At 37.2% G+C, this 17,462-nt stretch overlaps 2 protein-coding genes across 6 annotated transcripts in view; both read left to right on the forward strand.

Annotated features, from left to right (window-relative positions):
• The window catches only part of gpx4a (glutathione peroxidase 4a), a 22,771-nt gene extending 22,145 nt beyond the window's left edge, over positions 1-626 (forward strand). For all 3 annotated transcript variants that reach the window (XM_062039321.1, XM_062039322.1, XM_062039323.1), the window contains exons 6-7: positions 133-192; positions 307-626. In XM_062039321.1, the coding sequence (XP_061895305.1) occupies positions 133-192; positions 307-345 (99 nt within the window). In that variant the 3' untranslated portion in view covers positions 346-626. The remainder of the gene's footprint in view (positions 1-132; positions 193-306) is intronic.
• A 757-nt stretch (positions 627-1,383) lies between these two features.
• Positions 1,384-17,462, forward strand: part of pip5k1ca (phosphatidylinositol-4-phosphate 5-kinase, type I, gamma a) — an 81,561-nt gene continuing 65,482 nt past the window's right edge. Inside the window, exon 1 of one of the 3 annotated variants that reach the window (XM_062039314.1) lies at positions 1,384-2,148. In XM_062039314.1, coding sequence (XP_061895298.1) covers positions 2,016-2,148 — 133 coding nt within the window. In that variant the 5' untranslated portion in view covers positions 1,384-2,015. The remainder of the gene's footprint in view (positions 2,149-17,462) is intronic. The other 2 variants (XM_062039315.1, XM_062039316.1) reach the window with 2 other exon arrangements.

The raw sequence follows: 17,462 nt of genomic DNA on the forward strand, positions 1-17,462 counted from the left end.
TCTCCGCATATACTACTTACCATGTTTAGGGTGTTTTACTTTAGAGCTCCCACTATATTAGAGAAAGTAATTGAATTAAAAAAATATATATAATGAAATACAACATTAAAATACTAAGTTTTCTTTTCATAGTTTTTGATCAACAAAGAAGGTCAGGTGGTGAAGCGATACGGACCCATGGATGATCCAAGTGTAAGTATTAAAGCCTTTTACATTTTTTTTTCTTAATCTTGTACATTTTCAAACATTACTTTCTTCATCATGATGAATTTAATACGCTATCGATTATCAACATCTTCCTTCTAGGTGGTGGAGCAGGATCTTCCTACCTATCTGGACGCCTAAATGATGCGATATCTGTTCTCTGGTTCTCTGAGCATCACTGGATAAAAGTTTTGGTTCAACCCGGACGTGTGACGGCCTGGCCATAAACCCGCTCAACGGAAAGGGCAGACCTGATGGAAAAATGGCGTGCAAACCTACCGGGGAGGATTACTGAACTTTTATTCATGCACCTGCCCAGGGAGAAAGGGAGAAAGATCATAGTTTTCATAACAACACTGGAATTTATACTAATCTTATTCTCTGTGGGATTAACAGATCACTAAAACATTGTTATCTGGAAATATTGTTTGTGGTTTGTACACTTTTTTAAATAATTGATTGTGAGTAGCCATCAGATTTTATAGAATGGTTAAGCACATATTGCAGTAAAATAAAACAAAAAAACAAAAAAAAAACATATTCAATACAGTCCATAAATAAATATACCAAAATATCTAAAAATTGTATTAAAGTTCTTAGTACAGTATTACTACAAGTGCATAAATAAAAAAATACACCAAAATTATATCTTTAATTAAATTAAATACATAGAAGTTATATGAAAAAATTAAGCAATTTGAAAATAATAAGGTTGTGCATCTTTGAAATTATTTTCCCTATTTTTAAAGTAATATTTAGCACACACTGGCTCATTTTTAAGTGATATTTTAATGAAGGGAATAGTTACGCATTACTAATTTTGATATTTTTATTGAGCCTTCAGACTAAAAAATCCAATCTTTTTCTGTACCAAAAAAACAAAACATTTATTAATCACATTTTTATAAAATCAAGTGTTAGACTAATTGAAATTCTATGATAGAAAATACTATAATAAAACTGTAGTAGTTTAAAGTCTTATTATACATTTTGAAAATAATATACCTTTCAAAAGAAAAATAGTATGGCATTATAGATGGCACACAATAAAGCTTTTCAATTTTAAAAGCGACAATATCATATATTTGTACGGACTAAATTAAATGAAATAATTTAAAAATAATTATGTAGTATTTACTGTTTCAGTGTACATTTAAAAAATAATTACTCCTCAAATAGAAAAATAATATGCCACTGTAGATGGCACATAATAAAGTTTCTTAATTTTACAAGCAACCATATCATATAATATTTGTATGGAATAAATTCAATTAAGGAATTTTAAAATAATTATGTAGTATTTTACTGTTTCAGTGTACATTTAAAAAACAATTACTCGTCAAAAGAAAAATAATATGCCATTATAAAGTTGATGCATCATGGCACATAATGTATCGACAATATAGTAAAATATTTGTCTGGATGCTCAGTTCATAAAAGTTATAGATGACGTCAAATGTATTTATTTTTGCCTAATGTTCTGTCACATTTCACATAAACAAGCCAGAAAGTGTTAATTTTCTAATCTAAAGCATCTAGGCTTGCAGTTTCCCCCTCCTCCACCAGAAAGCGCCACTGAGCCCCACACTGTACCAGCAGTCAGCGGAGCTTGAGCTCCTCCGCCGCAGCCGAGCAGTGCAGTCGAGCCGAGAGGAGAGTGCGGAATGGGCCGCTGTCTCCAACCGCCAATGAAGACACCCTTGCGGATAACATGTCTTCCGGTGTGATTGTTTTCCAAATATAAGATAGCGGATTCGTCGGCATCGTCGCTTACCTATTTCCCCCCCTGCCACACGCCTCCGAAAGGCTGAATGGAAGCCGAGGGAGCGGTCGGGTTGTCGGAGGCCGGGGACGGGGACGGGAGTCCTCTGTCCGGGGCCACAGCATCCGATGATGCTGACACGGTGGTTGGCGTTAGCTACGGAATGGACGCGGCAGACATGGGTAGGTTTACACTCCTCACACCAACAATAACTCATATCATTTATTTGTTTCGTCGGACCTTTTTTCGGTTTTTAATAAAATTCCACGGTGAATGTATTGCCAGTCATCTTTAGTAGCTAGCAATGCGCTGCTTAGCTATGATAGCTGCTAGTTTAGCTGAGTGGATGTGGACAGCAGGTGAAGATTATTGAATGAGGATTATTCTCATTTTTCAGTATATACTTTTATGTCCACTGGCCATGTATTTATACGCACATTAAACCACTTGCTTGACTCATCTTATTAGGGTTATTTGAGAGGGTTTAGTTAACGGAAGATTTAGACTGGGGATGAATCGATAACTAAACTAACACCCTCCTCCTTCCACATCCCACCTCCACGAATTGTAAATAATCAAATGTAAATAATCAAATGTAGATACCGTATTTTGCGGACTATAAGTCGCAGTTTTTTCCATAGTTTGGCCGGGGGTGAGACTTATACTCAGGAGCGACTTATGTGTGAAATTATTAACACATTACCGTAAAATATCAAATAATATTATTTAGCTCATTCACGTAAGAGACTAGACGTATAAGATTTCATGGGATTTAGCGATTAGGAGTGACAGATTGTTTGGTAAACGTATAGCATGTTCTATATGTTATAGCTTTTTGAATGACTCTTACCATAATATGTTACGTTAACATACCAGGCACGTTCTCCGTTGGTTATTTGTGCCTCATATAACGTACACTTATTCAGCCTGTTGTTCACTATTCTTTATTTATTTTAAATTGCCTTTCAAATGTATATTGTTGGTGTTGGGTTTTATCAAATAAATTTCCCCAAAAAATGCGACTTATACTCCAGTGCGACTTATATGTTTTTTTCCTCCTTTATTATGCATTTTCGGCCCGGTGCAACTTATACTCCGGAGCGATTTATAGTCCGAAAAATACGGTACTTGTTATTATGCTTTCTGAGCTCTCTCTCTCTCTATGTCAGGGGTCGGCAACCTTTACCACTCAAAGAGACATTTTGACCCGTTTCACAAATTAAAGAAAACAATGGGAGCCACAAAACTCTTTTGAAATTTAAAATGAAATAACACTGCGTATAAAGTTTTTTGTGTGCTTTGTGCTATGTATAAACAAACTATTATGGGTTACATTTATGAAATCAATGAACGACTGCAGAGAAAATGAAATAAAATTTCTGCATGCAACAAAACCCTTTTAACTCCCATGAATTGATTAAGGTGGACCCCGACTTAAACAAGTTGAAAAACTTATTCGGGTGTTACCATTTAGTGGTCAATTGTACGGAATATGTACTGTACTGTGCAATACTTATAAAAGTTTCAATCAATCAATCAATCAAAAACTCTGAAAAAGACGTCGGGTTGAAGGTTAAGTAAAATACTTAATGTCTATTTAAGTCCTCCTTGTAGTAATGAAAAAACAAAACGCCGAACTTAAATTATCCACTGGCAGAGAACCAAATTGTAGCCCGAAGAGTTTGGGCTGCAAGGGATTCTGGGTATTTGTTCTGTTGTTTTTATGTTGTGTTACGGTGCGGATGTTCTCCCGAAATGTGTTTGTCATTCTTGTTTGGTGTGGGTTCACAGTGTGGCGCATATTTGTAACAGTGTTAAAGTTGTTTATATTGCAACCCTCAGTGTGACCTGTATGAGTGTTGATCAAGTATGCCTTGCAGTCACTTACGTGTGTCTGCAGAAGCCGCATACAACATTTGACTGGGCCGGCACGCAGTTAGTATGGCGAAAAAGCGGACGCGACGACAGGTCGTAGAGGACGCTAAAGGCAGAGCCATCACGGCACGCCCTCAATATCGTTGTCCGGGTGAAAATCGGAGAATGGTTGCCCCGGGAAATTTTCGGGAGAGGCACTGAAATTCGGGAGTCTCCCGGAAAAATCGGGAGGGTTGGCAAGTATGCAGCGGAGCCGCATCAGACTGATCAAAGAGCCGCGTGTTGCCGACCCCTGCTCTATGTCCACTACTTGTTGTACATATCCTACCAAGTCAGACCTACACTGTTACAATGTCCATTTCTCTGATGATGCAATTGTTGATGACTGAAGTGCTGATATCAACCAAACCTACATCCCCCCCCCCCTTCCACATCCCACACCCCAGATTGTAAATAGTGTAAATAATTCAATGTATATACTCTGATGATTAACTTGTGTGATGACTGTATTATGATGATAGTATATATCTGATAGTATATATATGTACCATGAATCGATTTAAGTGGACCCCGACTTAAACAAGTTGAAAAACGTATTCGGGTGTTACCATTTAGTGGTCAATTGTACGGAATATGTACTGTACTGTGCAATCTACTAATAAAAGTCTCAATCAATCAATCAATCATGGCGGTGTTTTAACGAGCAGGGGCGTACATAGAGTAAAGAGTTTGGGGCTAGCATTATACCCACTTGCCCCCACTTGACATGAAACATAGTCACATTTAGGACACCGCCTGCTATATAAATCTGTTGTTAACCTTCAACATTAACTGGTACTTGTATGCACTAATACAGTGTTTTTCAACCTTTTTTGAGCCAAGACACATTTTTTTGAGTTGAAAAAATCCAGAGGCACACCACCAGCAGAAATCATTAAAAAACAATACTCAGTAGACAATAAAAAGTAGTTTTCGCAATTGTTGGATATGAATTGAAACTATAACCAAGCATGCATCACTATAGCTCTTGTCTCAAAGTAGGTGTACTGTCACGACCTGTCACATGACTCCGTTTGATTCATTGATTGATTGAAACTTTTATTAGTAGATTGCACAGTTCAGTACATATTCCGTACAATTGACCACTAACTGGTAACACCCGAATACGTTTTTCAACTTGTTTAAGTCGGGGTCCACGTAATCAATTCATGGTAAGTACAGTGTCAGAAGTGGGAACTTATTCTGAGTTTTTTGTTGTTTTCCTGTGTTGTGTTTTAGTTCTTGTCCTGCGCTCCTATTTTGGTGCCTTTTCCTGTTTTGTCGGTATTTTCCTGTAGCAGTTTCATGTCTTCCTTTGAGCGCTATTCCCCGCACCTGCTTTGTTTTAGCAATCAACAATATTTAAGTTGTTGCTATCTTTTTTTGTGGGGACATTGTCATGTACGGATGTACTTTGTGTACGCCGTCTCTGCTCCACACGCTGTAAGTCTTTGCTGTCGTCCAGCATTCTGTTTTTGTTTACTTTGTAGCCAGTTCAGTTTTAGTTTTGTTCGGCATAGCCATCCCTAAGCTTTAATCCATTTTCTTAGCGGCACTCACCTTTTGTTTATTTTTGGTTTAAGCATTAGACACATTTTTACCTGCACACTGCCTCCCGCTGTCGCCTGCATATTGTGATTACGACAAACCATCGTCATCTCACACGATCTGTTACCGACATCTACAAAGCAATTAGCTACCGACTGCCACCTACTGATATGGAAGAGAATAACATGGTTACTCTACCGAGTTCTAGACAGCACCGACATTCAACAACGGCACATTATTTGCGGATTATAATTACTGGTTTGCAAAAAATATTTTTAACCCAAATAGGTGAAACTACATAATCTCCCACGGCACACCAGACTAGGGCTGGGCGATATGGCATTTTATTAATATCTCGATATTTTTAGGCCATGTCACGATACACGATATATAATCACAGCAGTATGATAATTCTATGTGTCTACATTAAAACATTCTTCTTCATACTGCATTAATATATTCTTATTTTAAACTTTCATGCAGAGAGGGAAATCACAACTAAGTCAATTGACCAAAACTGTATTTATTAAACAGTTATTAAGCAGTGGCACAAACATTCATGTCATTTCAAAACAGAAAGTGCAAGATTGTCAGAGACATTTTAAAACAAGCTATTAGTGCACTTTTGTGCATGATGTCACTAAGATGACATATCAAAACAACACTAAATTAAAGCGCACTTTTTGTACAGAACGCCACTACAATAGTTTAAAACAAATTAAGTGCACTTTTGTGCATGATGTCACACAAGATATTTCAATAAGTGTCAAATAAAAATGAGTTGCATAATAAGAAATCAAATAGTGTATGTCCTTCGCTATGTGATAGGTTACTGTGGACGTTATCTCCTTCTGTTGTTGACTATTTTTTTCATACAGTGTTGATTTCGAAATAGTTGCTTCGGCATTTTGTTGGTGTGGCACCGAACAGAGATGTTGACATGCAGAGTTTCAAGCACTCCTTATTCTCTAGCAGGTGACTTTTCAAATGATGCTACAAATTAGCAGTGGTGCTACTTTTTGTAGCAACGCTTTTGCCGCATAATTGTTCAACATCTTCCCGCTTGAAGCCAAACCACCGCCAGACAATGGACCCCGTGCTGTTTTTCTTGAGAATTAATTCTTCCTTCATTTGTTACCAGATTCGCACCTTCTTTCTCTCGTATTACCACTCGCACCACACCATTAACATCACAGCTATCGTTACCATGTCGCTACCTGTCTGCTCCGCGGGAGCGTGTGACGTTGCACATGTGACGTATGTAAGAATGTGTGCTTGTTTTATGTCTCTGTGAGAAGGAGAGACAAGAAAGAGTGAAAAGAGCCTGTAGTGTAATGCCCGCAGCTAAAAAAAACTGCGTGAGAATGTGTACTCGAATATCCCGATATAGTCATTTTCTATATCGCACAGAGACAAACCCGCTTTATATCGAGTATATCGATATATCGCCCAGCTCTACACCAGACTGTATCTCACGGCACACTAGTGTGCCGCGGCACAGTGGTTGAAAAACATTGCACTAATATGTACTAGTGTTGTCCCGATACCAAACATTTTTTTGAGCGCCGTGTGTAATATTCTATATTTTCAATGGAACATATAAAATGTTGGTGTTGTTTACTTGAGTCATATTGCAGTCTACACGTATCTCTTATGTGTGACTGCCGTCATATTGCAGTCGTCATGTATCTTTTATGTGTGACTGGTCACACTCATCATTTCACCATGTGAAGTGAAGTGAATTATATTTATATAGCGCTTTTCTCAAGTGACTCAAAGCGCTTTACATAGTGACACCCAATATCTAAGTTACATTTAAACCAGTGTGGGTGGCACTGGGAGCAGGTGGGTAAAGTGTCTTGCCCAAGGACACAACGGCAGTGACTAGGATGGCGGAAGCGGGGATCGAACCTGCAACCCTCAAGTTGCTGACACGGCCGCTCTACCAACCGAGCTATACCGCCCCATGTACCAAATAAAATAGCTTGGAGGTCGGTAAGCAGAAACAAAATTATTCCGTACATTAAGCGCACCGTGTTATAAGGCGCACTGTCGAGTTTTGAGAAAATGAAAGGATTTTTAGTGTGCCTTATAGTCCAAAAAATACGGTATATATATCCATTCATACATTATGTTACTTTAATTTATTTTCATGTTAAAAACATTAATTTTTAAGGAGTGGCGACTTTTATTTAATTTTTTAGTAGTAGTAGTAGTGACTTCCTTGTTCATTTGCGAAATCTGGTGAACTTCCTTTGTTTTCTCTTTATCAAACTGCACATGGAGTTGACGTCGAGGCCACATTGGGGCTTGTGAATGTTTACACTGGAGTCTGATAAAGATCACATTGTACTTGCTGCGTAAACAGTCAGCTGGAAAAAATCTGATTTAAAAAAAAAATCAGATTTGGGCCACAAACATAGTCAAAAAGTCCCCAAAAATAAGGTAAAAAAACATATGAAAACAAGAGGGAACCATCAAAAAGACAAAAGCCCAGAGCTCCTGTGCAATAAATGTAAAGGTAAAATATAGTGTAGAAATGCACCCAATTGCAGAAAATGTAGTTGTGATTTTCAAAATGTTCTTTCAGGGCTTGTGTGGCAGGACTTTGTGCTGAAATAAATGTTCCTTTTTTTTTTCCGCAATCTTCCTATTTTTTTCCTAAAGGGTGCTCACATTCTTGCATCTTCCCCGTTAAGAAACAACATACCCAATCTAAACTTACCGGTAAACACATTGCTGTCTGAGAAACTGAGATACTCAATTTTGCACATTAAACCTACAAGCTGTGCGCTCTTAGAACAGACTGATCATTCTATACTGAGAGGAATATGACATGGAGGTGTTTTTACGGTGCGTGTAGGGACTGCTGAACAAAGTAGGACGCCACAACATCCGCCAGAAGTTATAAATAATAATAACAGATTTTATTTATTGCGTACTTTTCATTCAAATAAATCTTAAAGTGCTACAGTACAAGCAAATATATATATATAAAAAATTTAAAAAAAAGCTTAGCCATTTAAACAGATGAACTACTTAGACTAAAATACTATCTGTGAGGCATCAGAAACACAAAACATGAAAAATGTTTTTTTTTCCCTTAATGTCTTTTTATCTTTGTTATAAAAAAAATATATATTAGGTAAAAAAAATTCAGTATGTGAATATGTGCTTTTTAAGCATATTTAAAAATACCCCAATAATATGGATAACAGTGATAATTTTGGTCAAGATAAATATGATGTGAAATTTTCATATCGTCACATCCCTAATTGTCACGCAAGTGTAAAAAGAAGTTACCAGTCACACTGGTCAAAAGTATGGGAACAGCGATTACTGCTTTAAACGTGAGTCCTGCGTATTTCATCAAACTCCTCTTAACACACCTTGTTAAAGCTTCTCCTTTAGAAAAAAGAAGTGTGACGATTAATCAATTAGAACAAATCTTCAATTTATATTGTGTTGCTTCTTTTAATGATTCAAACTCTATTATAAGGGGACGGCGTGGCGCGGTTGGGAGAGTGGCCGTGCCAGCAACCTGAGGGTTCCTGGTTCAATCCCCATCTTCTACCAACCTCGTTGTGTCCTTGAGCAAGACACTTCACCCTTGCTCCTTGGTGGTGGTTAGGGCCTTGCATGGCAGCTCCCGCCATCGGTGTGTGAATGGGTGAATGTGGAAATAGTGTCAAAGCGCTTTGAGTACCTTGAAGGTAGAAAAGTGCTATACAAGTAGGGCTGCAACAACTAATCGACTAAATCGATTAAAATCGATTATGAAAATAGTTGGCGATTAATTTAGTCATCGATTCGTTGGATCTATGCTATGCGCATGCGCAGAGGCTACTTTTTATTTTATTTTTAAAATTTTTATAAACCTTTATTTATAAACTGCAACATTTACAAACAGCTGAGAAACAATAATCAAAATAAGTATGGTGCCAGTATGCTGTTTTTTTTCTCAATAAAATACTGGAAAGGATAGAAATGTAGTTTGTCTCTTTTATCCGATTATTAATCGATTAATCGAAGTAATAATCAAAAGATTAATCGATTATCAAATTAGTTGTTAGTTGCAGCCCTATATACAAGTATAGCCCATTTACCATTAACCATTACAAATGGATACAATCCAGACTTTTTAGAGTGCCAGGAAATGTAAATACACGGACATAGTTTCTGCACTGCTGCAGCAATTAAATGTTGATGATGTGCGTTTTTTTAGATAAAAAGAATAAATGTTATATTAAAGGTAACATTTTTTGTTTATGTCAACTTTTTTTCCTAAATCAACAAAGTTGTATCCGATTACTCGAAGAAACAAATTGATAGAGCGATTATTAAATAATACATAACTGGAGCCCTGTAGCCTATTAATATTAATTTACTTCTACACGTTAAGCATGTTACTTAAACATTGCCTTGTTTATTTTGATGGGAACAATTAGACGCTGGAACCGATTTAAAGCTGCACTTTTTGGGGATTTTTGCCTATCCACAATCATTATAAAAGACATGACGACGGATGTATATATTTTTTAATGCATTTTATCTCGTAAATAAAAATGAAATACAAGTCTGCTTAATGGGAGGTTCTCTATTCCCCCAAAAAACTGGAAATAACCATCCAAAAAGCACTAACAATTCTCAATTTACATTTCGCATTTTGAATAATAACCAAATATTAGTGATATTGTTTGTTACGACCTGTTAGGCCAGGCTATTCTTTGTTTTAGTTTTTTGGTGTTTTTCCTTTGTTTTTGGCTTCAGTTCCTGTTTTACGCTTTTACTTTGGTTCCACTTACCGTTTTGTTTGTATTGTTTGCCCTAGCTTTACTTTCTTTCTGAGCGCTTCACTCATCACCTGCGGCTTGTTTGCGTTGATTGTCTCACCTGGCGTTGGAGGGCTATTTAAGCCAGTCTCTTTTCTTTCTTGGTTGTGGGATCATACCAAATGTTTGGCATCTTGGTATTCCGAGGAAATTTCACGGTTTGTGGCATTTTTCACTTATTGTTTTGCAATTCTTTCTTGTTAGTAGTGATGGGTTGATGAGGCCTCATGAAGCGTTTCGACACATTGCAAAACTGTATTGATACTGTGTCGATACTGTGTCACTAAATACTGCCATCTGCTGGACATTAAAAATCCCTACAGGCAACCTATGGACCGACTCAACTGACACTGATATTATGACCTAGTATATACAATAATATAAACCAAGTCATTGTATTTCATTTAGGATTATTTCATATCTTCATTTAAATAAAAATATATTTTTTAGATACAGTCAAATAATGTGAACATGTATCATGACTAGGATGGTAGAAGGTGGGGATTGAACCCCAGTAACCAATTGCTGGCACAGCCACGCTACCAACTTCGCCACGCCGTCATTCCTGTACCTTCTCTACTAACAGTAGTGATGGGTCCTCACAGATTGATTGATTGATTGAGACTTTTATTAGTAGGTTGCACAGTGAAGTACATATTCCGTACAATTGACCACTAAATGGTAACACCCGAATAAGTTTTTCAACTTGTTTAAGTTGAAAAAGATGCATCGGCGCATGCGTCGAGCTCATAGAGCGAAACCCTGTGTCGGTGCGCGTACCGCTTTTAGAAAGTCACGTGACCGATCATGAGCTGCTTTGGTCACGTGACCGATACGCGAACTGTATCGCACTGACGCCTCCTCTGTGCCCTGTGAGCAACGCTCCCTCTAAGGTGCGCGCCTGCGCAATCGCGCAGTGCTCAAGTGTCCTCCGCGCACACCGTGCGCCGCACAGCCAATATATGCCGCGCACCAAATCAAACCCATCTGAATTCTAAACAAAATAAACACATTTATTCTGTGTAATTTTGAAATGCAACTTTGAGTGACAGTGACAACAAGCGGCCCTAATGGTGTTCGTCAACAACACGCATTGCGCCGCTTCCTAATAAACACAGTTTGGCGCGCAGGCGTCAGTGCGATACAGTTCATGAGCGGTCACGTGACCAGAACAGCTCATGAGCGGTCACGTGACCAAAACAGCTCGTGTTCGGTCACGTGACTTTCTAAAAGCGATACGCGCACCGACACAGGGTATCGCTCTATGAGCTCGACGCATGCGCCGATGCATCGGTGTTGCCGGACCCATCACTACTTGTTAGCTCCATCCATCCATTTTCTACCGCTTGTCCCTTTCGGGTCGCGGGAGGTGCTGGAGCCTAGGCGGGGTGCACCCTGGACAAGTCGCCACCTCATCACAGGGCCAACACAGATAGACAGACAACGTTCACACTCACATTCACACACTAGGGCCAATTTAGTGTTGCATGTCTTTGGAGGTGGGAGGAAGCCGGAGTACCCTGAGGGAACCCACGCAGTCAAGGGGAGAACATGCAAACTCCACACAGAAAGATCCAGAGCCTCCGCTATGAAGAGCATTCCTAACAATTGTTGTAATAAGCGCTAATGCAAACTATTTATAGTGGCGCCGTGTTCATGCGCTTGTGTGCAAATGTTGATATGATCGACTCCTGAGCTGCTTCCTCGATTCCTTCATTCTAGATCAGGGGTGCCCACACTTTTTCTGCAGGCGAGCTACTTTTCAATTGATCAAGTCGTGGGGATCTACCTCATTCATATATATAATTTATATTTACTTATTTATGAAAGATATGTTTTAGTTAACAAGTTAAAGGTGTTTAATGATAATACAAGAATGTTTAACACATATAATTAATATTGTTAATAAATTAAAGGTATTTAATGATAATATAAGAATGTTTAACACATATAGTTAATATTGTTAATAAATTAAAGGTGTTTAATGATAATACAAAATTTTTTAACACATATAGTTAATATTGTTATCAAGTTAAAAGTGTTTAAAGATAATGCAAGCATTAACTATATTAACTATACTAACATATAGTTAATATTGTTAACAAGCATATTTAACACATATAGTTAATATTGTTAACAAGTTAAAGGTGTTTAAAGATAATGCAAGCATGTTTAACACATATAGTTAATATTGTTAATAAATTAAAGGCGTTTAATGATAATACAAGAATGTTTAACACATATAGTTAATATTGTTAATAAATTAAAGGTGATTAATGATAATATAAGAATGTTTAACACATATAGTTAATATTGTTAATAAATTAAAGGTGTTTAATGATAATACAAGAATGTTTAACACATATAGTTAATATTGTTAACAAGTTAAAGGTGTTTAAAGATAATGCAAGCATGTTTAACACATATAGTTAATATTGTTAACAAGTTAAAGGTGTTTAAAGATAATACAAGCATGTTTAACACATATAGTTAATATTGTTAACAAGTTAAAGGTGTTTAAAGATAATGCAAGCATATTTAACACATATAGTTAATATTGTTAATAAATTAAAGGTGTTTAATGATAATACAAGAATGTTTAACACATATAGTTAATATTGTTAATAAATTAAAGGTGTTTAATGATAATATAAGAATGTTTAACACATATAGTTAATATTGTTAATAAATTAAAGGTGTTTAATGATAATACAAGCATGTTTAACACACATAGTTAATATTGTTAACAAGTTAAAGGTGTTTAAAGATAATGCAAGCATGTTTAACACATATAGTTAATATTGTTAACAAGTTAAAGGTGTTTAAAGATAATACAAGCATGTTTAACACATATAGTTAATATTGTTAACAAGTTAAAGGTGTTTAAAGATAATACAAGCATGTTTAACACATATAGATTCCTTTCTTTCATGAAGACAAGAATATAAGTTGGTGTATTACCTGATTCTGATGACTTGCATTAATAGGAATCAGACAGTGGTGCTGATAACGTCCGCATTTTCAAATAGAGGAGAAAAAAAGTCCTCCTTTCTGTCCAATTCCACATGAAAGTGGTTGGTTTTTGGCATCTTATTTGTCTAGCTTCCGTACTCCTTTGTATACACTTTACAAGAAATACATTGGCGGCAAACTCCGTAGCTTGCTAGCTTGTGCACGCCAGCTTTCTGAGACTCTTATTTTGTTAGCGCAGGCAGGATGAAGCAGAGCTTTTATTGTGCAACTGTGCAGTCGGTCTTTGGAGTTTTGACGACAGGTACGGCGCCAGAGTCTGTTGAAATAAAAAGTGTTTCTCGCCTTCCTGTCTGTAATTTTTTCTTAATAATGAGCCAGCGTAATCTCAGAAGTCCCTCGGGTGCCGTGAATGCCAATCAAGTGACAAAAGTGACGTCATAGTGAAGATTTATGATCGCTCATTTTTAGGACTATTTTTTTAATGCCTGGCTGGCGATCGACTGACACACCCTCCGCGATCGACCGGTAGCACGCGATCGACGTAATGGGCACCCCTGTTCTAGATCATAAATCATGCCTCTCACCTGGATAGTAGAAGGACAAGGACGTATTCTGACAAGTTGGTACACTTTGACAGCCTATTTAGACACGGAAATGGCAAGAACAACACGAAATGACGCTTGATTCCACCCCCTTTTCTTGGCGACGATTATGAGTCGTTCATCTAAATGGGAATATATGAACATCTTAGCAGTTGGCATCCTAATGACAGCAGACCTTGAACAGTAAGTGATGTTTTATTATGTTTGTTGGCTCTCGTGAAGTTTGCAGTGAGCAGTAATCAGTCATGTAGTTGAAACAAAAGAGAACGTTGTGATGCGTTTTTTAAAGTAATGTGGCGTGTATGCTCGAAATGAGTAAAATACGTAAATATTAGAAGTTATTATAAATGTGCCTTTTACTACATTACATCTATATTTACAGCATTTATATAAACTTATAATTGAGGTGTTTGGATGTTTTTTTTAAGGGCTTTTGATCGCATGTACCGTATTTTTCTTACTATAAGTCGCAGTTTTTTTCATAGTTTGCTGCGACTTATACTCAGGAGCGACTTATGTGTGAAATTATTAACACATTACCGTAAAATATCAAATAATATTATTTAGCTCATTCACGTAAGAGACTAGACGTATAAGATTTCATGGGATTTAGCGATTAGGAGTGACAGATTGTTTGGTAAACGTATAGCATGTTCTATATGTTATAGTTATTTGAATGACTCTTACCATAATATGTTACGTTAACATACCAGGCACGTTCTCAGTTGGTTATTTATGCGTCATATAACGTACACTTATTCAGCCTGTTGTTCACTATTCTTTATTTATTTTTAATTGCCTTTCAAATGTCTATTCTTGGTGTTGGGTTTTATCAAATACATTTCCCCAAAAAATCGACTTATACTCCAGTGCGACTTATGTTTTTTTCCTTCTTTATTATGCATTTTCGGCCGGTGCGACTTATACTCTGGAGCGACTTATACTCTGAAAAATACGGTATGTAGAATGCATTTAAAAATATACATCCGTCGTCAACACGGGCGCCGTTGCTCGGTTGGTAGAGCGGCCGTGTCAGCAACCTGAGGGTTCTAGGATCGATCCTCGCTTCCGCCATCTAAGTCACTGCCGTTGTGTCCTTGGGCCAAACACTTTACCCACCCGCTCCCAGTGCCACCCACACTGGTTTAAATGTAACTTAAAGATGTAGAGAATAGGTTTCACTATCAAAAGCGCTTCGAGTTTCTAGAGAAAAGCACTACATAAATATAATTCACTTCACGATTGTGAACGATCAGCAAAATTCCTTTATAAAAAATTGCAGTTCCCCTTTAAGTTCATACAATCTTATTGATATGGAAGACTTCCTCATGCGCCCATTCTGCAATGCCAGTCCTTTATTACTTCAACTAACAACCGGTTATTAATTTGTGTTTGACTTAGGTCGTCATTGATACATTAGTAAAAGTTTTTGTTTGGTTTCTGAATATTTGTTAGAGTTTTTATCCATACTATATTTTCAACTATAAATGATGTTGAAGTTCAACATGGGAGGGGTAACCATACTGATGGAAAAGTTTTTAAAGAAATGACATTTTGATTTAATGTAGCCTAAATGTGCTTCGGTTCCTCCCCAGTGCAACGCATCCACTAACAGCCTATTTCGTGTAAATGAGTGTAAATATAAATGCTGCAGAGCTTGCTTAATGTTGCGTCTTGTGCAGGATAATTGTAGGCTGCAGTGTTGAAGTCAGCTGCTCTAGTTGTGTGAAGACAGTGTTGTGTGGGTGGGGCAGCTGGCTTCTTCCAAGAAGCAGTGGGAGCTCCTCGTAACAAACAAGCAGCACGCTCCTACTCAACTCCCTCTAGCCTTCAACCACCAACACAATTTGTTCCGTGATGCTGGTACCCCAAAACACTTATCGTCATAGGAAATCATGTTAGTATGTAATCTGTTCCAGGGTCAAACTGTAACCATTACAAAACATTTGACTGTACAGGCAGTCACATTTTAACTATAGGGATGTCAAAGTTATCGCATGTGATTACTGGTTAAAAGAAGTATCCCATTATTCATGTATAAATACAATTAAATCACACAATTTATGTTGACTGCACATAGGTACATTTTCCTTGACAATATTTTGACCTACAAATTATTGCCGCTAAACGATAGTATTTTCATTATTGTTTTGAGACCAAATTAACCACTAATGTAACGATAACAGATGATAATAATACATGTATATCCTGTATTTGTCATTTTTTTATGTAATTGGAACGTAAACTTTTAAATCTCCAAAGTAAATAAACAAATAACAATAAAATATACTTTGTCTGTTTGCAAAATGTTGCACTTGAATAAAAGTCGCAACTAAAAGTAGAGATGTCCGATAATGGCTTTTTTGCCGATATCCGATATTCCGATATTGTCCAACTCTTAATTACCGATTCCGATATCAACCGATATATACAGTCGTGGAATTAACACATTATTATGCCTAATTTTGTTGTGATGCCCCGCTGGATGCATTAAACAATGTAACAAGGTTTTCCAAAATAAATCAACTCAAGTTATGGAAAAAAATGCCAACATGGCACTGCCATATTTATTATTGAAGTCACAAAGTGCATTATTTTTTTTAACATTCCTCAAAACAGCAGCTTGGAATTTGGGACATGCTCTCCCTGAGAGAGCATGAGGAGGTTGAGGTGGGCGGGGTTGGGGGGTGGGGGCGGGGGGTGAATATTGTAGTGTCCCGGAAGAGTTAGTGCTGCAAGGGGTTCTGGGTATTTGTTCTGTTGTGTTTATGTTGTGTTACGGTGCGGATGTTCTCCCGAAATGTGTTTGTCATTCTTGTTTGGTGTGGGTTCACAGTGTGGCGCATATTTGTAACAGTGTTAAAGTTGTTTATACGGCTACCCTCAGTGTGACCTGTATGGCTGTTGACCAAGTATGCCTTGCATTCACCTGTGTGTGTGTGAAAAGCCGCAGATATTATGTGATTGGGCCGGCACGCAAAGGCAGTGCCTTTAAGGTTTATTGGCGCTCTGTACTTCTCCCTACGTCCGTGTACACAGCGGCGTTTTAAAAAGTCATAAATTTTACTTTTTGAAACCGATACCGATAATTTCCGATATTACATTTTAAAGCATTTATCGGCCGATAATATCAGCAGTTCGATATTATAGGACATCTATAACTAAAAGCCATAAAATATGTTGGAGGGGCTCAAATATATAAAATGGCTAAATTTACAGTATTGAGAAATAAAGTTGCACTTAACTATTGAACATGTAGGCAGAGGTAGAGTTATACATTATTGGCAATTAAGTTAGGACCTTTTTAACAAATGTGCAAAGTAACAATATAAAATAAGGCTGTCAACGCTATCGTTTTTAACGCATGTGATTAATTAAAAAAAATAGCGCGTTTTCATAAATGAATCAAAATTAATCACACCATTTGTTATGATTGCGCGTGAACCCAGTAGTCGGCGCCTATTGTTACATGGTGCAAAGATAAGTGATGAGAGTCGGCCAATTTCACTTTAGATCAAACTGAGGTAATTTGTTGGCATTGCAGCAACATACTTTCTTGTCGGTGCGCAACACGTTTAAAATAGCATTGCATTTGATGTCCAGAGGCATTAAAATTGTTAATACAAT

The sequence above is a fragment of the Entelurus aequoreus genome, linkage group LG27 (genome assembly GCF_033978785.1).
Source record: "Entelurus aequoreus isolate RoL-2023_Sb linkage group LG27, RoL_Eaeq_v1.1, whole genome shotgun sequence".
Classification (NCBI taxonomy): domain Eukaryota; kingdom Metazoa; phylum Chordata; class Actinopteri; order Syngnathiformes; family Syngnathidae; genus Entelurus; species Entelurus aequoreus.